The sequence below is a fragment of the Saccopteryx leptura genome, chromosome 1, assembly GCF_036850995.1.
Source record: "Saccopteryx leptura isolate mSacLep1 chromosome 1, mSacLep1_pri_phased_curated, whole genome shotgun sequence".
Classification (NCBI taxonomy): domain Eukaryota; kingdom Metazoa; phylum Chordata; class Mammalia; order Chiroptera; family Emballonuridae; genus Saccopteryx; species Saccopteryx leptura.
Genome location: NC_089503.1, coordinates 3554047 through 3577689, shown reverse-complemented (window position 1 = coordinate 3577689; position 23643 = coordinate 3554047). Strand labels below are relative to the sequence as shown.

Sequence of the window (23643 nt, the reverse complement as noted above, 5' to 3'; positions counted from 1 at the left end):
GATGAGCCGGTGGGAGGTGCTGGATGAGCCGGTGGGAGGGTGCTGGATGAGCCGGTGGGAGGGTGCTGGTGATGAGCCGGTGGGAGGTGCTGGTGGTGAGCTGGTGGGAGGTGCTGGATGAGCCGGTGGGAGGGTGCTGGTGATGAGCCGGTGGGAGGTGCTGGTGGTGAGCTGGTGGGAGGTGCTGGTGATGAGCCGGTGGGAGGGTGCTGGTGATGAGCCCGTGGGAGGTGCTGGTGGTGAGCCGGTGGGAGGTGCTGGTGGTGAGCTGGTGATGAGCTGGTGGGAGGGTGCTGGTGATGAGCCGGTGGGAGGGTGCTGGATGAGCCGGTGGGAGGGTGCTGGTGATGAGCCGGTGGGAGGTGCTGGTGGTGAGCTGGTGGGAGGTGCTGGATGAGCCGGTGGGAGGTGCTGGTGGTGAGCTGGTGGGAGGTGCTGGTGATGAGCCGGTGGGAGGGTGCTGGTGATGAGCCCGTGGGAGGTGCTGGTGGTGAGCCGGTGGGAGGTGCTGGTGGTGAGCTGGTGATGAGCTGGTGGGAGGGTGCTGGTGATGAGCGGGTGGGAGGTGCTGGTGGTGAGCTGGTGGGAGGTGCTGGATGAGCCGGTGGGAGGTGCTGGTGGTGAGCTGGTGGGAGGTGCTGGTGATGAGCCGGTGGGAGGGTGCTGGTGGGAGGTGCTGGTGATGAGCCGGTGGGAGGTGCTGGTGGTGAGCCGGTGGGAGGTGCTGGTGATGAGCCGGTGGGAGGGTGCTGATGGTGAGCCGGTGGGAGGTGCTGGTGATGAGCCGGTGGGAGGTGCTGGTGGGAGGTGCTGGTGATGAGCCGGTGGGAGGTGCTGGTGGTGAGCTGGTGGGAGGTGCTGGTGGGAGGTGCTGGTGGTGAGCTGGTGGGAGGTGCTGGTGGGAGGTGCTGGTGGTGAGCCGGTGGGAGGTGCTGGTGATGAGCCGGTGGGAGGTGCTGGTGATGAGCCGGTGGGAGGTGCTGGTGATGAGCCGGTGGGAGGTGCTGGTGGTGAGCTGGTGGGAGGTGCTGGTGGGAGGGTGCTGGTGGTGAGCCGGTGGGAGGTGCTGGTGATGAGCCGGTGGGAGGTGCTGGTGATGAGCCGGTGGGAGGTGCTGGTGGGAGGTGCTGGTGATGAGCCGGTGGGAGGTGCTGGTGGGAGGTGCTGGTGATGAGCCGGTGGGAGGGTGCTGGTGGTGAGCCGGTGGGAGGTGCTGGTGAGCCGGTGGCAGGGTGCTGGATGAGCCGGTGGGAGGTGCTGGTGAGCCGGTGGCAGGGTGCTGGATGAGCCGGTGGGAGGTGCTGGTGAGCCGGTGGGAGGTGCTGGATGAGCCGGTGGGAGGGTGCTGGTGATGAGCCGGTGGGAGGTGCTGGTGATGAGCCGGTGGGAAGGTGCTGGTGATGAGCTGGTTGAGGGTGCTGGTGATGAGCTGGTGATGAGCCGGTGGGAGAGTGCTGGTGATGAGCCGGTGGGAGGTGCTGGTGATGAGCTGGTGGGAAGGGGTCTGCAGACTGCAGGAGCCGGGGGCAGGCCAAGGCGACGGACAGCGGTTCACACGGCCATCGGCGCTCTCTGCGTTTCTCCAGAGCGGTGGCATTTACCTGCTGGCCAACCAGAAGGGCTGCGACGGGGACCGGCTCTACTATGACGGCTGTGCCATGATCGCCATGAACGGCAGCCTGTTCGCGCAGGGGTCCCAGTTCTCCCTGGACGACGTGGTAAGGAGCCCGCGTGCCATGGGGGAGCGGTGTGCACTCCCTCCTGCGTCGGTTCTCACCCAGAGGCCGTGTGCTCCGTCCCCCCACAACCGGGGTCTCGCGTGGGCACCATGGGCTGTCCCGCCTGACCGCTTCCCTTTCGCCTGGTTGATGAGAGAGGAGTCCCCACCCACGTTTACGGGGGTGCTCCCGCACGGCATGCGGCCCCGACCCGGGACAGGTGAGGGGCACGGCGGTTTACCCACCACACCTGTTCACCGCGAAGGGAGTGGGACACCGCCCCACGCAGGGTCACCCTGAGATGGCTCTGGGGCACGGAGCAGACCCGCTGTGGCTGCGGGAGGAGGAGGCTTTATAGCAGCAAGAGAGTGGGTGACCCTGGTTTCCCCCCCGAGTGTGGGACAGGCATGTTGGAATAATTCCACGGCTGGCGGGGAGCTCACGTCATGACGCGGGAGTCAGCTAGTTGGAAGGGTCCCTGTAGAGAATGGTGTCGCCCTCCCGTCTGTTTTTGTGAAGCCGGAGAGAAAAAAAAAAAGGCTGTAGCCCAAGGTGGACATGACTTCCAGTTGTACAAATACCACAGAAGTCACGTGGTTGTGCCTGAAGTCGGCCCGAGCGACAGGGTCGCAGTTACTGGGCTCAGGCCGCCCGTCCAGGGTCTCTGTTCCCTCACTGTCTTTGGATCCAGCTGCCTTCCGCATTTGTGTTTTTGGGGGAACAAGTGTCAGAAATGCTACTTCCCAGAGAGGCAGGTGGCAGCCGGAGGAAGGAGTTTCCAGGGAGCAGGGCGAGCTTGTGTCTCAGGATAACAAATTCTCTGGGACCCTCTGGCGTGATCCCCGCGGCTTCACGGCCTTTGCGTGCACGTGGGGGAGGGGAGGGTCTGTTTGACACCTTCTGCGGTTGGTTGGGGTCACCCGCACGAAGGCGGGGTTGGAAACCAGGCTTCAGTGTCAAGGGGGCCCGAGAGAGAGCGACCTGGACAGGAGTTCCGCGGGGTCTTCGTGCCAAGAGGGAAGGCGAGGATTTGGCAGCCTGGGATCCAGCAGCTGGCCCGCCTGCCTCCCCGTGGAAGCCCTCCTGATTGCCCTCCAGGCGCTGCTTCCCAAGGGGCAGCGTCCCCACAGGCCTCCCGTTGTTCGGAGGTGTACATGATTCACCGTAGCCAAGAGGGAAGGGGTTTGAAAGGAAAGATCCAAGTCCACGTGAGTGGCTGTGTCCTCTGTCCCCAAGCGGGGCCGTGTGTCTTTCAGCCCAGGTTGGTTTGGACCAGACGCTCAGCCGTACAGCAGAGCCGCAGGCGCCTTGGGGTGCCACTGACTGGCAGGTGGGGTGGGGGTCACCTGCACTGGAATAAGTAAGTACACAGGTCCCTGCAGGTGGCGGGGTCACCCCCAGCCCCCCACCCTCCCTGTCGGACACCCAAGGTTCCTAATTTTTAGCATGCACCCACACGATCCTTTTGCACATTAAAATCAGAGGACCTTTGCCTCACATTTCAAGCTAGAGTTGCCCGGTTGTGCCTGAACGTTCAGGGATGATAGTGGTGTCACTGTCCTCGGGCTGGGGGGCCGTGCTGTTCTGCCACTTCCTCCGTGATCTGCCTTGAATCGACCCGAGAAATGAGCGCTTGCGGTCATCTCAGCCACCCCTCCCATCCCCTCCTGCCCGGAGCACGAACCTCTCCTGGGGCGCATGCTTCTCACGCCTCCGTCGGGGGCTGTGTTGAAACCGGCCTGGCTTGGGGGAGAAGTGGAATGGGGGGGCCTTCTTCTCCTGGAAAGAGCCGCACCCCCCAGGGTCTTTTATTTTGTGTGTGTGTGACTTCTTCACGCTTCCTTCGGCTTTGTCATGTCGGGAGCACGGTGGCTTCAGTGACCCATCACTTGGGAAGTGACAGGAGAGCTGTAGGTCACGTGAGCTCCCTCTTCTCTTTTGTATAAAGGCTGTCTGCTGCTGGGGTTAGGCGCAGGGTAGCCACAGCCGCCCTGGGTCACCCGGTGGTGTCCCACGCGTGCATGTGATGAGACAATAGTCTATAATGTCATGTGGTTAGGATTCCTTTTTTTTTTTTTAAGAAAGGATTACCATTTGCAAGTTGAAAACTTTCTTTTTTCTGCCATATGTTGCAAGTGGCAGACCCCCCCCATCTCATTGGGGTCAGTGGCAGGGAAGCGTCACCTCCTATCCTACTCACAGCGCATCGGGGTCAGGACCCTGGCGTGGGTCACCGGGCTCTGGCTCCACCTCCTGCCACCCCCTGCTCGGCCGTCCTCCGTGTGGGCTTTGTTCTTGGAGTGCCTGTCCTCACGGTGTCAGGTGGCTGCAGCAGCTCCAGCCATCCCGTCTCCACCCAGCCATGTTCAAAGGCAGCCAGGAGCCCTTGCTCCCATGTGTCTTTAAGAATAGAGAAGCTGTGCAGAAGCCCCCAGCGTTTTTTTAGCGATAGAGACGGAGGGACAGATAGGGACAAACAGACAGGAAAGAGAGAGATGAGAAGCATCAGTTTTTCATTGTGGCACCTTAGTTGTTCATTGATTGCTTTCTCATATGTGCCTTGATGGGGGGGGGTGGCGGCTCTAGCCAAGCCATTGACCCGTTGCTCAAGCTAATGACCTTGGGCTTAAGCCGATGACCTTTGGGCTCAAGCTAGCGACCATGGGGTCATTCATGTCTATGATCCCATGCTCAAGCCCGTGACCCCACTCTTAAGCTGGATGAGCCTGTGCTCAAGCTGGCGACCTTGGGCTTTTGAACCTGGGTCCTCCGAGTCCCAGTCCGACACCCTATCTACTGCGCCACCGCCTGGTCAGGCCAGCAGACATTTATTTGACAGAATTATGTGCTGTGTGGTGATTAAGAGGTTACTGGGAAGTCTCTGAATTCAGCAGAGGTTCTAGAGGCAACAGGGGGGGAGGACTTTGGATCGACAATGGCACTGCCCCTCCCCTCTTTGTGGAGCCCCTCGAATCCACAGGTCCCCAGGCCCTGCCTTGGAAGCCGTGACTCACCTGTGTGCAATCTGGCACACCTGTTGAAGTGGAGGGAAGCAGCCAGGCAGGAACTCAGGCAGGAACTCACACTCTCTCTCTGAAACTCCTTCTCCAGGAAGTCCTCACCGCCACGTTGGATTTGGAGGATGTCAGAAGCTACAGGGCGGAGATTTCTTCTCGAAACCTGGCGGTAAGTGGACGGACACCCTTGTAGGATGCTGGCCAGAGACCCGGAGACTTGGTGGAGATTTCATTCCTATACCACACAATCCACTGAATTAAGCACCTGATTTGGTGGTTTTTAGTACGTGTAGACTAGGCAGCTATCTCCACAGTCAGTGTGAGGTGTGAGAACTTTTCAACACCCCGAAAAGGACCCCAGACTCGTTCCCCTCTGCCAGCCCCAGGGTGACCACCAGTCTTCCTGCCTCTGTGCACCTGCCTGTTCTGCACGTTCCCTTACAGGGACTCCCAGCACGTGGGGTCTGATTGACAGGCTCCTCTCCCCAAGCATGATGTTTTTGTGGTCCATCCATGTTATAGTGTGTGTATCGGGCTTCATTCTTTTTTTCTTTTAAAGACTTTATTTACTGATTTTAGATAGAGGAAAGAGAGAGAAGAGAGAGAGAGACAGAGAGAGAGAGAGAGAGAGACAGGCGGAAGGTGGGTGTGCAGAGAGGAGCAGGAAGTATCAACTTATAGTTGTTTCCTGCATGTACCCTGACCGGGCAAGCCCGGGGTTTTGGACCAGCCACCTCAGTGTTCCTGGTCGACGCTCAGTCCACTGCGCCACCCCAGGTCAGGCTGGGCTTTGTTCCTTTGGACGGCTGAGTGATGTTCCATCACATGGATGGACGCCGTTGTGTTTGTCCACTCACCCTCTGATGGACGCCTGGGCTGCTCCAGTTTGTGCCCAGGATGGCTGTGCTCCTGTGAACACACGCCTGGGTCTTGGTATGGACACGGGTCCCGTTTCTCTCAAGCACACGCCTGGGAGTTGCTGGGCAGCGAGGTCATTCTGTTTTCATCTTTGGAGGAGCTGCCCAACCTTCTGCCCCCTCTTGCATCCCCACCGGTGAAGTCCGTGAGGGCTCCGATTCCTCCACCTCCCCGCCAACGCTGCGGCCGTCTGTCTTTCTGATGGTCGCCATCCCGGTGGGCGGGAAGGGTCTCCTGGTGCGGTTCTGACGTTCACGTCCCACTGGCTGACCGAGTCCTGCTCCGAGTCCGTGTCGGGACCCTGTGGGGGGTTTGGTACGGAGGGGACGTCACCGGTCGTGACTCTCCCTTGGCAGGCCAGCAGGGTGAGCCCCTACCCTCGCGTGAAGGTGGACTTTGCCCTCTCGTGCCACGAGGACATGCTGGAGCCGCTGTCCGAGCCCGTGGAGTGGAAGTACCACAGCGCTGGCGAGGAGATCAGGTGGGCGGCCCTCCCCACATGGGCGGGACCCGTGGACGACCCACTCCGCCCCGCTCTGCAGGGGTCTGCTCTGTGCTGGGGGCCCACACGGAACAAACACGATGGCTGGTCTTCAGAACCCACCTGGGGAGCCGCTTGGTTAGGAGGCGGCCACGGGTCGTGGGGCTGAGGGCATGGACGCTGCAGCCACCCCACCTGGGTGCCACCCCCGGCTCTGACACTCCCACGCCCTGAGACCTTGCGGACAAAGGCTCTGTCCTTTCTGTCCTGTGTCTTGGTTTTCCCATTTCAAAAGGGGACCGATGTCAGGACCCACCTGCCAGGGCTGTGTTGAGACTGAACACAGTGTTGACCAGCAATTTTATGCAGAAGTTATCTCGTGTCACCAGCTATTTTTTTTTCGTAATGAGTATGACAGTGAAACAATCTAAATGAGCTTCAGCATACTTTATTTATACATAACAAATGTAAATGAGACTTTGTACATATCTGCTACCTGTGATATTTTATACCTATTAGAGATTTTAGTAATTTTTTTTGCTGTGGTGTACTGTGTAGCAATCACCGGCGTGTAATAGTACGCAACGTTTTGCAAATAGATCTGGTTTCGCTGCGCTTTCCTTCTGAAACACACACTTGACACGTGCTAGTTGTACTGAACGCGGCGAAGAAAGATTTTACAATATCTTGGATACGTATGTTCAAACTGCGAGCGGTTAAAAGATAGTGCAGGTTTAGACGTCTGGACGCTGTGATTGCTTTTGTTTACAGTAGCTTTAACGTTGGGGTCTCGGGCCTGGGGGCCTGGGAGGAAAAGGAGTCCGCATGGGAATACAGAAGGATGTGCTCTTTTTTCGAACTTCGACCCTCAGGGCGGAGACTCACAAACACAATAATCCTATATGACCCCGAGTTTCAAAAATTGAAGCAGCTAACGCCAGGGCAGACCCGAGGAAACTCGTGAGCGGTCAGCAGTGTGTTAAAACCGCATCGTCAGTTCAGTGGTGTCCAGAGAGCCCGGCGCTGCTGGCGGGTCTCACCGGCTCCACGTCCCCCAGGCACCTGCCCCCCGGTGAGCTGCGGGCCAGGTCAGCAGTTCCCAAACCTAACGCTCCCCGTTACGCCCCCCCCTCCCCCAGCCTTGGACCTGCTTGCTGGCTCTGGGACTTTTTAAGGCGCAGCCAACAGGTAAGACTTTGGGGGTCTCGCCGGCCGACTTGCTCCTTTTGTGAGCGGTTCGCGTTGATTGTGCGGCAGGGTAGTGACTGGGTTTTTACATGCGGGCAACCCGGGCATCGCTTCACTCTGGCCAAGTCCGGAGCCTGGTGTACACTGGCCAGGGGCCAAAGGGCACATGAGGCCTGGCTCTGTGTGTGGTCCGGTGGGCTCCTGCCCGCTGACACTCAGGGTTACGAGACACCCACCCTGTCCTGCAGGTTTGGGACCATGCCCGTCTGTAATGACCGGAGAGTCCGCCTTGGCTGCTCTCCCAGTGAGAGGGCTCTGCCCTCAGGAAAACCACAGTGGGATGTAGGGGGCATCCTCTTCCTCCCCCAGCGAGAGCTCGGATGCCCGCGGGCATTTTTGTGGGTGCTCATCCGGGTCAGCGGGGGGGGGGGGGGGGAGCGGACTGAGCTTTGGGCAGTCCGTGTCAGCAAGGCTCTGCTCACGCCTGCGTCTGGCGGGCCCTTTCCAGGCGGGGTTTTTCCTGCCCCTGAGTGGCGGGGTGGACAGCGCGGCCACCGCCTGCCTGGTCTTCTCCATGTGCCGCCAGGTCTGCGAGGCCGTGAAGAACGGAAGTAGGTGACCCTCTGGGGCTGAGGGGAGCACTGGGGGTCCCCTCGGGCCGCCCGGGGGAAGGGCGGAGGGAAAACCCAGGTCATGGGCGGAGGAGGCTTTGTGGACGTCCTGAGGTCTTGTAAACACGGTGCCCGAGTCCTGGAGCCTGAGGACAGCAGGGCCGTTCAAGTCCCCTGCAAGGGTTTGGGGCCAGGGTGCTGTGTTCACAGGAGTCACACACAGTCTGCGGGTGCCGTCTGCCCCCCGTGTGGCCCGCTGGAGAGAACATGGGCTCCGGGGTCAGACACACCCAAGTTCAAATCCTCCCGCGTGCCTGGCCGTTGAAGGTCCCCTCGTGATACCGCCAGAAAACGGGGACCCTGCTCCTAGTGAGGAAAGTCCTGGAGCGATGGAGAGGACCCAGCCAGGCGGACAGGCCCCTGGCACCCCGCAAGCAGCGGTCCCCCTTTTCTACGGCGGTTTACAGATCAGGAGGTGCTGGCCGACGTCCAGACGGTTGTGAACGAGGCTGGCTACGCGCCCCAGGACCCCCGAGAGCTCTGTGGGCGCATCCTGACGACCTGCTACATGGCCAGTGAGAACTCCTCCCAGGAGACGAGCGACAGGGCCCGGGAGTTGGCCCAGCAGATCGGAAGGTTAGTCGCCGGTGGCGGCTCTGGCTGGCGGCTGTGACCGCGGGAAGCCCCGCCTGCGACGCGTGGGTGGTTAAAGGCGCGCCCAGGAGTCCAGCAGGTGTGCGTGCTCCCTGTTGGTTTGAGCGGGGTTTTAGGGAACCTGTGTGTCACTTTGAACCCCGAATCCTAGCTGTCTGATTTCCGCTGCCGCTGCCCCGTCTTTATGTCCCGGGCCCGGGCTGCCGGGGGCCAACGTGCGTCGGGTCGCACAGGGTCGCACAGAGCGGAGCGGCGCTGGCGGTGTGCCCCGCCCCCTGCCCTCTCCTCCCAGAGGTTCCCCGTCCCTGAGGAAGGTGGAGGAGAGAGGGGACAATTACGTAGTTTCTTTCAGTGTTCCCTTCATTCTGCCTCTAAGAGAAAAGCGAGGAGCTGCCCACCTGGTTTGCTGCGCTCAGCTACAAGCTGCCCCCACCCCCAGCAGCCCCTCGTCTGGGTCTGTGCCCGGACGGGCCAAATGGACTCTAGCAGATACGGGCGCACTCACGCTCACAGCAGCGTTAGTGCCCGCGGCCGACTGTCCAGCTGTGGATGATGGACTCACCGTGGTCCGTGCACACAGTGGAATAGTTGTTGTTTCCGTCACAAAAGGGAAGGGAGTTCTGACCCCTGCCGCAGGGTGTGGGAGCCCTGAGGGCGCAGGGCCGAGGTCACGGAAGGACACGCGGTGTGATTCGGTTCCTGTGAAGCGTCCAGGGCCGGCAGATCCATGGGGACAGGAAGTGGATTGGTGGTTGCCAGGAACCGGGGGAGGGCAGAGGGGGGGGTGACAGCTAGTGGGTCCAGGGTCCCCTTTCAGGGTGATGGAAAGTTCCGGAACTAGACAGAGATGGCGGTGGCAGAATGTTGTGAGTGTACTCCATGCCGCTGAGCCGTGCGCCGCGTCACGGCCGCGGAGGTGAACTTTCTGTTGTGTGTGTTCTCCTGCATGCACGCCCGCGCTCACCCCTTTGCTGCCCTCTCTCCTTCCAGCCACCACGTCAGCCTCGGCATCGACCCCGCCGTGACGGCCGTCATGGGCATCTTCAGCCTGGTGACGGGTAAAAGGCCCGTGTTCGCCGCTCACGGAGGGAGCAGCAGGGAGAACCTGGCCCTGCAGAACGTGCAGGTGCGTCTCCCCGTTCCGCGGTCACCACGGTGGGGGGAGGGGGCGCAGGGGACCCTGGAGACAGCCCGTGCTGGGGTCAGCGACCTGTGTGTTCCGTTGGAGAGCCGATTGCAGCCTCCTGGACAAGGCTCGGGGTCTGGGTGTGTGCATGTACGTGTGTGAGCGTGCAAGACAGCATGCACATGAGTGTAAGCGTGCGTGAATAAGGGTATCTGACAGGGTGCGTGAGTGAAGCATGAGTACACAAGTATGGGTGCACAGTGTGTGTAAGAGTGGGGTGTTTATGGGACTGCATGTGTGAAAGTATGCGTGAGTTTGAAAGTTTGAGTGAAATGGAGCTGTCAGTGTGAGTGTGCACATGTGTGCGTCTGAGGGTGTGTGCATGAGTGTATGTGCACATATGTGTGTAAGTGTGTTTGTGGTGTGAAGGGAGTTGAGGTATGAGTGTGCACATGTGTGCGTCTGTGGGTGTGTGCATGAGTGTATGTGCACATGTGTAAGTGTGTTTGTGGTGTGAAGGCAGTTGTTGGGGTGAGTGTGCACGTGTGTGCGTCTGAGGGTGTGTGCATGAGTGTATGTGCACATATGTGTGTGTGAGTGTGTTTGTGGTGTGAAGGCAGTTGTTGGGGTGAGTGTGCACGTGTGTGTGCATGTTCTGCGTCCTCGGTGATGGCTCTACCACTGCGCCCCGGCTGCCACAGGGGGGCCTGGACACTGTGGCTGATGGAAGCCGAGAGGGCCCTGGGCTGCAGCTGCTTGGAGCTGACCTCGGTCTCTGTCCCCTCTCTGCTGGCCGTGGGCGTCCTTCCCCTCCCAGAAACGCCCCTAGTGAGGGGAACGGCGCCGTGGCCAGGGTTTCCCCTGGCCAGCTTTGCAGCCCAGTCCGGCCTCCCCAGGGCTTGGCCCCCGGCTTGGGGTCCTGCCATCTCCAGCCGGGCTGCTGCTGAGCCTGCATAGGCGCCCGCCGAGGAGAGGGGCCCGCCCGAGGGGCATGCCCAGGGCTCCCGGACTGACTAACGAGGAAGCCAGATGCCTCCAGCTCTCCTGTTCTCCAGAGGCGGCTTGGGGACATTTCCTCTAGAGCTGTGACTGGACTGGGGCAGTAGCACAGGCATCCCCATCCAGACATCTGTCCCCCCATTCATCCATCCACCCAGCCATCGACCCCTGCCCTCCTGTCGTCCAGGCCCGGCTGCGGATGGTCATCGCCTATCTCTTTGCTCAGCTGAGCCTCTGGTCTCGGGGTGCTCGGGGCGGACTGCTGGTGCTGGGATCTACCAACGTGGACGAGAGGTGCGTGTCCCCCACGGGCACGCTGAGAGGTCCTGAGCACCCCGGATCTCTGGGGGCGTGTTCCCCGAGGCAGTGTCTCCACAGCATCCCTCTGAGTCTGGGAGATGCACGGTGGGGGTGTCACATCAGCCCTTGTCTCCCAGGGCACATGTGGCTCCAGCATGTCACAATGACTCGAGCGTGGAGACTGCCCCGCCCCCCACGACTTCCTCCCCACCACCCCCCGCTCTGACCAGCTCCCCTGGCTCTGTGTTCTTCTTCACACTGTCCGGGGTCGTCTTCCCAGCACCCCGTCTCACGTGGTTGGGCTTGTCTGTTTCTCCACGGCGGTTCCATTGCCTCTCAGGTCCCTTCTCTGTGTCCAGTTGTCACCTCCAAACCGGAGAGGTCATGTGTGATGGACACGGGAAATACTCCCTCGGATTGCTTTCCGGTTAAAGGAAAACACCACCTCATCCCTCCATCCACCCATCCACCCATTCATTTTGAGATAAATTTCAACTGGTCCTCAAACTGAGCAGTGGAGGCTGGAGAGCTCCTTCCCGGGCCTCAGTTTCCCCACTTCCTGCCCCTGCTCCTCTCCGCTGTTCTCTTTGCTGCTCCTGGTTGCTCCTTGCTACCTGAGGAATCTCAAAGAAAAATTTTTTTTAAATTTTTTAATTAATTTATTGTGTTAGAATCTCAAAAATTTTATCTGTCATTTATTCCTCTGTTAATCTGTACATCCATGTGCATCCATTCGTCTACCCATCCTTCTATCCACCCATCTGTTCTTTAGTCTATCTACTCAACCAACACCCACCCATCTACCTATAATCCATCCATGCGTGCATCCATCTGTCTGCCCTCTCACCATCTGCTTATATGTCCATCTGCTGAACTACTCCCCCATTCACCCAATTATTTATTCATCCATCCGTTCATCTATCATTTACCCGTCTACCTATTCATCCATCCATCCATCCATCCATCCATCCATCCATCTGCCCATCCACACATCTATCCACCCACTCATCCATTCACCCACCCATCCACCTATCCACCATTCACCCATCCATCCACCATCCACCTTCCCACCTATCCACCCATTCATCCATCCATCCACCATCCACCTATCCATCCATCCATCCATCCATCCACCCATCCATCCACCATCCACCTTCCCACCTATCCATCCATCCATCCATCCACCCATCCATCCACCCATCCACCCATCCACCCATCCATCCACCATCCATCCACCATCCATCCACCATCCACCATTCACCCATCCATCCACCATCCACCTATCCATCCGTCCATCCATCCATCCATCCATCCTTCGACCCATCCATCCACCATCCACCCCTCCATCCATCCCTGGTCCTTTCCTCTGTGCTCACGGCTCCCTCTGACTCTGACTCTGCCACCTCCCTGTTCCACCTGTAAGGACCCTGTGGCTGCACTTGGGACCCACCCGGGAACCCAGGGTAAAAGCCTCGTTGCGAAGCCCTTGCTGTCATCAGAGCTGCAGAGTCCCTCTTGCTGTGTCACATCCTGCCACAGGTTCCAGGGATGAGGACGTGGGCACCTTGGGGTCCCCTCTTCGCCCACCATGGGAGACAGCTAGGAGGTGACCGCCAGCCGGCTCAGCACCCTGTGCGCTGAGGCCCCGCCCCGCCTCCCCAGTGCAGCTGCCCCCGCTGGATGCTGATGGTCCCCTCGTGAGCAGTCAGTCCCCGCTGCCCAGACATCTCTGTGTCCCTCCCACTGGTCAAGCTCTGGCTCGCCGGGCTCCCGGAGAAGCCAGTCTTGGGAGGCCAGGCCCCTGCATTGGTCGGCGGCGTCGGCAGCCCATGCCGGCCGGCCGTGCAGGACCCCTCGTCCTCTCCCCGCAGCCTCCTGGGCTACCTCACCAAGTACGACTGCTCCAGTGCCGACATCAACCCCATCGGCGGGATCAGCAAGACGGACCTGTGGGCCTTCATCCAGTTCTGCATCGAGCGCTTCCAGCTCCCGGCCCTGCAGCGGTGAGTGCCGCCCGCGAGCCCGGGCTGCGGCCCTCAGCCGGGTCTCTGCCCAGCCCAGCCCAGCCCCGGCCACCGCACCTGCTCCCCCACCGTCCCCAGCGCCCTGCCTCCTGAAGAGAAGTCTCGCCTCTGCCCGCACTTGGGATCCACGGCCAGTTCACGCTCTCCTCCCTTCCTGCTGCCCGACCCAGCCCCCTTGGCTCTGGCCACATCGGGCAGCCACGCCCTCGCTGGTCCCCGCGCCCCGCCCCGTCACCCTTCCCCTCGCCATCGCCATCGTAAGGCCGGGGGGCTCTGATGCAGCTCCCCGTAGCCACGCCGAGTAGAGAGCCTGGTGCCGCAGCGTCTGCTGGGTTACCTGGTCCCTCGCTGCCGTGACTGATGGTGTATCCTGTCTGCAGCATCATGGCCGCGCCGGCCACCGCAGAGCTCGAGCCCTTGGCCGACGGACAGGTGTCCCAGACTGACGAGGTAACGGCGATGGCCTTGGTCACCACGCTTCTTCCCTGTCTTCCTGCTCCTGGTGTGTGCCTGCTGGGACCCCTGAGACGGGGCTCTGGACAGGCCTCCCAAGGGGGTGATGTTGGAGCTCAGGCCTGAGGGAAGGCCGGGGTGGGTGACAGTGGCAGGACCAGGGCCTGGTCACAGCGGGTCCCACAGACCCCGGTCACAGGTGAGGGATGTCCTGCAAGTGTCACCCGTCACCTGTGTCCCCGTCTGTCTCTAGCTGTACATTCAGGGGGGAGACAGGAACCGAGAGGGAATTGGAACAAGGGGTCTGGCCTGTGTCTGCCTCAGAGCAAAGCGGACTGTTCTGAGTAGGGCTGGGGGCATCCGCGGCCTCTGGTGTGGCCCGGGTTCCCGTGAGCCCGTTCCCTCTCTGCTGAGCCCTCTGTCCTTAAGGAGAGGGGGCCTGCTGGGACCGGGCACAGGGCCGGCCAGTGGCCCTGGTGTTGGTGCCCTGGGGCTGCTGTGACGAACACCACAGACCAGCACCTCACACAGCACAACAGCAGTCTCCCACAGTCTGGGGGGCAGAGGTCCGAGATAAGGGTGTCACAGGGCCGTGCTCCCCCTGAGGGTCCTGGGGGCGAGTCCTTGCTGCCCCCTGCAGCTCCTAGGAGCTCCAGGCGTCCTGGGCTTGTGGCCGCATCGCTCTGTCCTCTGCCTCTGTCTTCACACGGCCTCCTCGCTGACGTCCCCTCGTCTGTCTCCTGAGGACGCCTGTCATTGAACTAAGGACCCCTCAAACCCAGGGTCATCTTATCCTGAGATCCTTCATCACCTCTGTGAAGACCCTTTCTTCCAAATAAAGTCACAGCTTGTAGGTCTTAGGACATAGGTGTTTGTGGGGCCACACTTCAGCCCTTCCCTGTCCTTGAAACCGGCACGTTTTCCGAAAGCCGCCGTCTCATCGGCCAGCCCCGGCCTCCGCTCCCGGCCCCTCAGGAAGACGCCCTTCTCCGGGTCCCGGTTCCTGTCACCCCGGGAAGCATTAGCTCTGACGTGCTGTCACCCTCGCTCCGCAGGAAGACATGGGCATGACGTACGCAGAGCTCTCGGTGTACGGGAGGCTCCGGAAGATGGCCAAGGCCGGGCCTTACAGCATGTTCTGCAAACTCCTGCACATGTGGAAGGCCATCTGCACCCCACGACAGGTACCCCGCCCCCGGCCTGCCCCCGGCGGGGGGGGGGGGTCGGCGGGTCCCACCACCCGGCAGAGGCGGGTTTGACCCACGTGGCGGGTGAATGCGCTGGCGCCCACGATGCCTCTGCCCAGTGCCCAGCGTTCACCAGCTCGGCCGGGCCTTCCCTTTGGTGCCGGCCCCGGCCACGTTCACGTGAGGGGCTCGGACACTCCTCAGCAGGCTCACTGGTCCCTTACGCGGGGCAGATTGTAAACATCGAGGTCAGATCATTGCTGCTTTTCTGCTAGCTGCCAGGCTTGTTCTGGCTGAAGCCTGCACAGCCGGTCCCCGTAGAGCCACCAGAAGCCCTGGTGAGAGAGAACTTCCTGGGACCTGGCTCCGGTCTCCCGGGGCACTGGCATCGGGCTGACCCTGTTACAGCCCAGCCAGCTGACCCAGCCCACTCCAGCCTTCGGGAAAGTCCCCATATAGTGGGGACCCCCTGTGTTGTGGGAACCCCCATGTAGCAGGGACCCATCCCATGTAGCAGGGATGCCCCCATGTAGCGGGGACATATCTCATGTAACAGGGACCCCACCATCGAGCAGGGACCCATCCCATGTGGCGGGGAGTCCTCCATGTAGCGGGGACCCATCTCGTGTGGCGGGGAGTCCCCCATGCAGCGGGGACCCATCTCATGTGGCGGGGAGTCCCCCATGCAGCGGGGACCCATCCCCATGTAGCAGGGATGCCCCCATGTAGCGGGGACATATCTCATGTAACAGGGACCCCACCATCGAGCAGGGACCCATCCCATGTGGCGGGGAGTCCCATCTTGTGTGGCAGGGAGTCCCCCATGCAGCAGGGACCCATCTCGTGTGGCGGGGAGACCCCCATGCAGCGGGGACCCATCTTGTGTGGCGGGGAGTCCCCCATGTAGGGGAGACCCCCATGTAGTGGGACCCCCCCCCATGTAGTGGGGACCATCAGCAAGCGCCGCCCAGCATGACGGGGGTCAGAGCTCTGGCCTCGGAAACTGCAGCCCTGTGTGTTCCTCCCCCACCAGGTGGCCGACAAAGTGAAATGGTTTTTCTCAAAGTATTCCATGAACCGACACAAAATGACCACACTCACGCCCGCGTACCACGCCGAAAACTACAGCCCCGACGACAACAGGTTCGACCTGCGGCCGTTCCTCTACCAGGTCGGCTGGCCGTGGCAGTTCCGGTGCATAGAAAACCAGGTGAACGCGGCAGGCATGCCCTTCTCTGTGTTCCATGCGGTCAGGGAACGTCCGCCCCGTGCCACTGGGAGGGGAGAAGCTTTGATTATCCCCCTTACTGCTACAGAGGGACTGGTGTGTTTATAATCAGAGCCTGGGGTGGGCTGTTTCAGGCTGTGCTGTACTTACTGGTGCTCTGAACCCCCAAATGGGTCGCTGTGTTTCACGGAGTGAGTGTGCCGCCCGTCACTGTCATTTCTGGACAACTGGCGTGGGCAGATGGTGTCACAGCTTCTAACACCCTGTGCCCTTCCTTCTGCGGTTAATTAATAGTAGAACAAAGGGAGGGCTAATCAGCCCATTTAAAAAGCAGGGATAGGCCCTCCCCTCCTTCCCTTTCCACAACAGACAGGGAGTCAGATGCCCCGCCCCCAGGGTCTGTATAATCAATGGGAGGAGGAGGAGGCTGACAGTGAGCCCAGGGCAGTGACATGACACAGGGTCGATAGAGCCCCGCTGAGCAGAGAACACGGGGCTGCAGGAACCACTTACATCTGGTGACACACAGCGTCCCTGAGGGTCATGTGTCACTGAGGGTGGAGCCAGGGAACGCTGCCCTCCGTGGCCGTGACTCTCAGGACCTGTGTTGCCACCAGGGGGCATCAGTGATGTCTGGAGATGGTTTGGTTATCTCTTCCTGGTGAGGGGGAGGGTGTGCTGCTGGTACTCTGGGGACTGAGCCCAGGGACACTGGGAATGTCCTGCAGTGCCCAGGACGCCCTCCCCCAACAAGGGTGATGAGGGACGGGCTGGTCCCCACCAGGATGTGCTCAGCAGTGGTTCCCCCAGATCAAGAGTGGGGTGTACAGCAGTGCATCCAGACCACAGAGGGGAACCTGAGAGGCCGTGCTGGGCAAAGGGCCTCACCTGCCGGCTTACCGTCCACGTGACCACGTGACCCGGAGGTCCACTCGATCAGACTTTCCTGTGCACATGCCCGCAGTCAGCCACTCTTAGTACCTGGCAGACAGCGTCTGAGGGCCTGAGATTTCAGTTCCATGGCTGACACCTTCTTTGGGTGAATCACGTCTTTTTTTTTTGTATTTTTCTGAAGCTAGAAACGGGGAGAGACAGACAGACTCCCGCATGTGCCTGACCGGGATCCACCCAGCACGCCCACCAGGGAGCGATGCTCTGCCCACCAGGGGGCGATGCTCTGCCCCTCCTAGGCGTCGCTCCGTTGCGACCAGAGGCACTCCAGCGCCCGGGGTAGAGGCCAAGGAGCCATCCCCAGCGCCCGGGCCATCTTTGCTCCAATGGAGCCTCGGCTGCGGGAGGGGAAGAGAGAGACAGAGAGGAAGGAGGGGGAGGGGTGGAGAAGCAGATGGACGCCTCTCCTCTGTGCCCTGGCCGGGAATCGAACCCAGGACTTCTGCACGCCAGGCCGACGCTCGACCACTGAGCCAACCGGCCAGGGCCGTTGTGGCACTTTAATTGTTCATCGATAGCTTTCTCATATGTGCCTTGACCGTGGGCCCTCAGCAGACCGAGTAACCCCCTGCTCAAGCCAGCGACCTTGGGTCCAAGCTGGTGAGCTTTAGCTCAAACCAGATGAACCCGCGCTCAAGCTGGCGACCTTGGGGCCTCGAACCTGGGCCCTCTGAATCCCAGTCCGATGCGCTATCCACTGCGCCACCACCTGGTCAGGCCGAATCATGTCTTTAATAGCGTGACTGTTAACATCAGCGGGGACCCTGTGTTTCCACGTGGCTCCCCTAGGTCCTCCACCTGGAGAGGAGGGAGCGTCAGGACCTGGATGGTGTGGACTGACGTCGGCCCGGCGTGGAGGGCGCCTCGCCTGCCAGGGTCCCGCGTGTGACGTCGGCTTCGCTGCTGACCTTGAGTGGGGGTTCCTCCTCTCCCTGCCCCCAGCGAGCGGAGCGTCAACAAGTCTTTCATGTTTCAAGGCGGAGGGATCTTTTAAGTCTATTTCTTTAAAAAAGGGTTGAAATAAAGAGAATGTGCTTTTTAACTCCCTCGTGAGGAGTGTCCTTTCCTGGCTGCACTGTCTGTGTGCTCCTGCGTGTCCCCAAGCCCGTGGGGACCAGGCGTAGCAGAAGAAGACGTTTCCAGGACAGGGTGGAGGGGGTCCGTGCCAGGGTCTGGGACGGCTCTCCCCTTCCTTCACCCTGTCACAGTCTGGTCACTCTGCGAAGTGGCCTTTCCTGCTCTCTTCCTCTGCCCTCGCTCGTGGCCCTGCACGGTCCCCTGTCTCTACACTGGGTCCTTCCCCTGATTTGTTCTTGGTTATTATCAATGTCATCTGAGGACTGGAACCTGCAGGGACATAGGTTTTCTTCTGTCCCGTGCCACCAGGGAAGGCTCACACCACGGTGTGCTCAGGGCCAGGGAGCCTTCAACCATCCTTGCCCTCCTGACATCCCGCCATCAACTAATACACATGGTCACTCTGCCAGTTCCGACACAGGCACCAATGCCAGGGACGGGACATGCTATGTGGCACGAAACAGAAACAGAAGACCGAAAACTGCTAAATGCGCAAAGTATAGGTGTTAAAAACTGTAAAAACAGTCTCCTCTAAAAGTGGAAATAACCCGGCAGGTTGGTTCAGTGGTAGAGTGCCAGCCCGGTTATGGCCATCCTGGGTTCGATTCCCAGTCAGGGCACACAGGAGAAGTGCCCATCTGCTTCTCCCCCCTCCCACCTCTTGCTTCGCTCTCTCTATCTCTCTGTCCTTTCCTCCTGCAGCCATGGCTCGGTTGGAGCAATTTGGCCCCAGGCACTGAGGATGGCACCATGGCCTCCACCTCAGGCACTAAAAATAGCTCAATTGCTGGGCAACAGAGCAACAGCCCCAGATGGGCAAAGCATTGCCTGGTAAGGGGCTCACTGGGTGGATCCCAGTCAGGCACATGCAGGAGTCTGTCTCTCTGCCTCCCTGCTTCTCATGTAAAACAAAAACATAAAAAATAAAATAAAAACGTGAAAATGGGAAAGATGAGACCAGTGATGTGCAGCCTGATATAGGTCCTGGCAGCTGCAGTGACATCCCCCAGGATCTTTGTGGGCACATCTTACGGGGCACAGGTCTGTCCATTACTCTGTCCAGCCAGTGGAGACAGCTGTTGTCAGTCTGTGGCCTTCTGTTTGGAGCAGTGGCCTCCTATCAAGAACACGACACCTCCCCCAGTGACGGGGAGGCCGTACCGTGTGGCTGTGAGCACAGGGCTCCAGCCTAGCCTCCCCCTCCTAGCTGCATGGAGCTCAAATGAGTCACGAGTGACCTCTGTGTCTGGACCTGTAGTCTCAACACCTGCCAGGGTCCAGGTCATTTTTTTGTACACGTGTTATTATAAATAGAGCACAAAAGAGCTGATTTTTAAAAATTTATTGATTGATTTGAGGGAGAGATAGAAACATCAAATTGTTTTCATCTTTTATGCACACATTAGTGGATTCTTGTAGGTGCCCAGACCATGTATCGAACCCACAGCCTTGGCATATCGGGACAAAGCTCTAGCCAACTGAGCTACCCAGGAACTGCCCCAAAGGAGCAAATTTTCAACCATATAGAGCCTGCCTGCTCTTCATACTCCAAAACAGCACCCCCATCTCTGGCCAGAGACTGGACAAGTATATAACAACCTCAGGCGCAGCTGCCTTTGGCGCTGTGACCCCCATGCCCTCCGCCATGCTGCTGAGCGATGTCACCAAACGTGGGAGCCCCTCTCTGGTGCTGTCCACCCTGCCGGCCCTCGGTCTCATCACTCTGGTGGGTGGCCCTGGAGCTGTAGCCTCTGGAAGGTTCATGCTGAGTGATATTCCCCTCATGCACAGCTAACCAGAGGCCTCCCTAATGAAGCCTGCGAACTGCCATCTCACGGGCACATCTTACTCTTTAAAATATATATTTTTAAGACTTTATTCATTTTAGAGAGGAGAGAAGGAGGAGAGAGAGAGAAAAGAGGGGAGGAGCAGGAAGCATCAACTCCCATATGTGCCTTGACCAGGTAATCCCAGGGTTTTGAACTGGAGACCTCAGCATTTCAGGTCGACGCTTTATCCACTGTGCCACCACAAGTCAGGCTGCACATCTTACTCTTTGATCCACCCCCAAATCCCTCGAACTCCTGCATCCCGGTCCGGTCACGGAACATCTCCAACTCTGCGTCCCCATCTGAAAAACGAAAGCGCTTATAGTTCTATTGGAAGGGTTAAGTGGCTTCGGTATAAATCTCGTGGCCCACATTTGAGTCTCTAACGCAGTACAGAGACCCACGTAACGCCTCCTGGGCCTCTCCACACGCCAGGTCCTCTGAGCGCTTGCTCCCCATTTGTCTTTTCCTGTCTGTTGTCCTGTCCTTCCTTGCACCAGACACTAGTGTTCCGGAAATATTGTGTGCGTGGGTTTAGATGGATGTTGGTTCCCTATTACTGGTTGAAGAACTGAGCGTGTTGTTTGTGAATTGTGAAGGCACACGCATCTGTGGTGACCCTTCTGTGGCAGGAACCCCAAGACGGCATCTTAGACGTCACAGGAGAACAGTTTTCAAAATAACGGGCGCGCTCTTGTGTCCTAGATGCCAAGACGTGGGAAGGTGGAGAGAGAAAACGCCCTCTTCCAGGTTGGGGCCCATGAACCCACGGACCCTCCTTCACTCACTCCCTTCCCTGTGGGAGCTCAGGGCACCTGCAGCATCTGGGCTGTGTCTGCTCCTGGGTCAGAAGTTGGTCTACTGCCCCTAGAGGCCAGAGCGGGAAGTCACAGGAGAACAGGGCAGAGGTGCTCAGAGCCTTGCCTGGCTCTGTCACCCTTAGCTCAGCAGCCGGCTCCCAGGGGACCCACCCCACCCCACACCGTCCCTGCTGGCTGATTCTCAGTCTTCCTCTTCCGCCTGCTTCCTTGTGTTTGACCATTTTCTGAGTATGAAACTGTGAAGATTAAAATACCGGCAACACAGGATCTGCTGCTGAGGGGAACATCGCAGAGACGAGGGAAGAACCAGAGACCCGCTGACAGCACAGCAGCCACAACCACACACCACACCGCAGAGTATCCTGCTTCCTGCCCCGCGCTCCCTACAGGCCCCTCCTCACACCCCAGCTCGTCGGCTCTGGTCTGACACAGACCTAACCCAGCTGTCCCTGACTCTCATCCTGTCCCCCAGAACTGGAGGCCAGCCCCGTGCAGAATGACCAGCCCCTGCAAGGCACGTCGGGGCCACCCCCTTACCCTGTCCGTGTTCCCTCTGAGGGTCAGGGCAGCGCTCTGTCACCTCCTCCCAGTGCCCACATGCCTCCCGTTCTCCCGTCTTCCTGCATCGGCCCTGGTGGTCGTCCCTGTGGCCTCGGAGGACGTGCTGAGTGTGAGCTGTGAGCAGCAGGGCCTCCTCTTCCCTGAGGGGAAAGGCCAGCACGTGTGATGCCCCCGGCCTGGCTGAGGACAGTGATGGGGCAGTTGGCCTGAGAGCCTCTGCCAAGATCTATTGTGAGGACGGATGCCCCATCATCACTCTGGAGGCTGCCAGGTGACCAGCACTGTGCTGGCTTCCAGGTCACACCCTGTGAAACAGCTTTCTCTGTGCTTAAAAACTGCCAGATATCAGCAGTTCCTATGGTCCAACCTGAGCGTGATTCGGACGTGAGGCCACAGATGGGCCCTGTTTCCAGCCACGAAGACGCCCCATGCTGTCCCTCCCCATCTGCACCGCCTCCTTCCTCCCGGTTCCACAGGACACAGACCCAGCTGGGTTCATTTCTCCTGCCAGGCAGCACGTGAGCTGAAGGTTCAGCATTATTGACTCCCCTGGTTAAGCTGCTGGGTCCTCAGAGGTCCCAGGAGGCAGACGCCAGACAGGACATGTCGGCAGGTGCTGGCAGGTCACCACTGCCTGCTGCTCTGTGACCCTGGAGTGGTGAGTTTTGTGGGACAACCCTGGAGTGACCTGAAGGGCTAGGGTGGCGAGCACTCCACCAGGGACCAAACCTGGCCAAAGGGCAAAGATGTGTGACATCGAGCAAGCCTGTAGTGAGGACCTAGAGCTGTGCAAGGCCCTCGGGAGATATGACGGCAAACAGGACAGTCACACGTCTGAGGACGTGCACTTGACCAGGGAGAGAGGGTGACAGAGCTGTAAGCTGGGTGGGCCTTTCTGCACCCAGAACACATGCACACGGTGAGCACAGCCCCGTGGAGAGTAGAGACAGCTTCTTGGTTCTGTGACTTCAGACCTGAGGACAGCCAGGTAGGGAGGGGACATCTAATAAAGAAGCAGAAAGAGAGGGGTGACAGTTTACGCTGAGGGACAGTGTGGGGAGACGGCTGGAGCTACAGAGTGAAGATCAAGACCTTTACCTTTGCAAAGACCACATGTCACTCAGTCACCCGCCCACGCTTCATCCTGCATTCAGGACAGTAATGGGGACACAGACGCTGACCCAGTAGCAAGGACACTCACCTGCAGGTCCAACTACTCCTTTCTTTTTGAAATTATTCTTCAAATATTTTATTGTTTATTTATTTTCTTATTTTCTAGTACAGTGACATACAATATTATATTAGTTTCAGGAGTACAACACAGTGATTGAACAATTGCAGACATTACAGAGCGATCCCCACAATACACACAGTACCCACCGGGCGCATGCATAGTAATTACAGTATTGTTACTACATCCCCTGTGCTGTGTTTCACATCCCGGTACTGCTTCTGTGACTGTCAATCTGCACATCTTAGTCCCGCCCCTTTGTACCCATTCCCCAACCCCCTCCCACCTGGACCACCGTCAGCTTGTTCTCTGTATCTCTGAGTTTGACTGTGTTATGTTTATTCATTTACTTACTGTTTTCTTAGATTCTGTGTATAAGTGAAAACATGCAATCCAGTTTAAAATGACCAGAGGACCTGAATAGACATTTTTCCAAAGAAGACGTGCTGATGACCAGTCCACATATGAAAACAGGCTCAACATCACTAATCATCAGTGACATGCATATTGAAACCACAATGAGATATCACCCACACCTGTCAGAGTGGCCGTCATCAGTAATGAGCAGACAACGGGCTGTGAGGGTGTGGAGAAAAGGGACCCTGGTTCACTGTTCTTGAAATGCAGACGGGTCTCCACTGTGGAAACCAGCATTGAGGTTCCTCAAAATGCTAGAGAGAACTATCCTGTCATCCAGGAACCCCAGTTCTGGGTATTTTACTGAGGAAATGCAAATCACAATTCAAAGAGACATACGCAGCCCTGTGGTCACTGCAGTGTCATTTACAACAGCAGAGATACAGAAGCAGCCTCGGTGTCCCTGCATGGACGATGGGACACAGAAGGAGAGGGGTGTGCACACAGTGGAGTGTCACTCGGCATAAAACAGAGTGAAATCTCACCATTTGCAACAACGTGGATGGACCCACAGGGTCCCCTGCTAAGTGAGATCATCAGTCAGAGAAAGACAAACACCGACAGCTTCTCTCTGATGGTTGATTGGCCGTGGAATCCCATGTTGACTTCGGGGATAACATAAACACATGCATATATGCATATACACATGCAAACAAGTGCATGTATGTACACATGTATACACACATGTTTATAGACATGTATATGCTCATGTACACACACTCCATGGAGAGAAAAAATGACTTTTTTCTTGGATCAGGTAAATGAAAACTTCATTCTCTTAGTGAAATAAACAATAGAAAGTTGCTATTGGATAATAAGCAGGGTGTCACCTTATAAATAACTCAGAGCAGG

The 23643-nt window shown here is 58.7% G+C and overlaps 1 protein-coding gene across 2 annotated transcripts in view; it reads left to right on the top strand.

Annotated features, from left to right (window-relative positions):
* NADSYN1 (NAD synthetase 1) overlaps window positions 1–17897 on the top strand; it is a 34219-nt gene extending 16322 nt beyond the window's left edge. The window contains exons 9-21 of one of the 2 annotated variants that reach the window (XM_066380895.1): window positions 1587–1718; window positions 4830–4904; window positions 6010–6134; window positions 7274–7322; window positions 7831–7933; window positions 8401–8569; window positions 9578–9713; window positions 10900–11006; window positions 12884–13015; window positions 13417–13486; window positions 14545–14673; window positions 15710–15886; window positions 17645–17897. In XM_066380895.1, coding sequence (XP_066236992.1) covers window positions 1587–1718; window positions 4830–4904; window positions 6010–6134; window positions 7274–7322; window positions 7831–7933; window positions 8401–8569; window positions 9578–9713; window positions 10900–11006; window positions 12884–13015; window positions 13417–13486; window positions 14545–14673; window positions 15710–15886; window positions 17645–17695 — 1455 coding nt within the window. In that variant the 3' untranslated portion in view covers window positions 17696–17897. The remainder of the gene's footprint in view (window positions 1–1586; window positions 1719–4829; window positions 4905–6009; window positions 6135–7273; window positions 7323–7830; window positions 7934–8400; window positions 8570–9577; window positions 9714–10899; window positions 11007–12883; window positions 13016–13416; window positions 13487–14544; window positions 14674–15709; window positions 15887–17644) is intronic. The other variant, XM_066380982.1, reaches the window with a different exon arrangement.
* Window positions 17898–23643: the final 5746 nt, after the last annotated feature.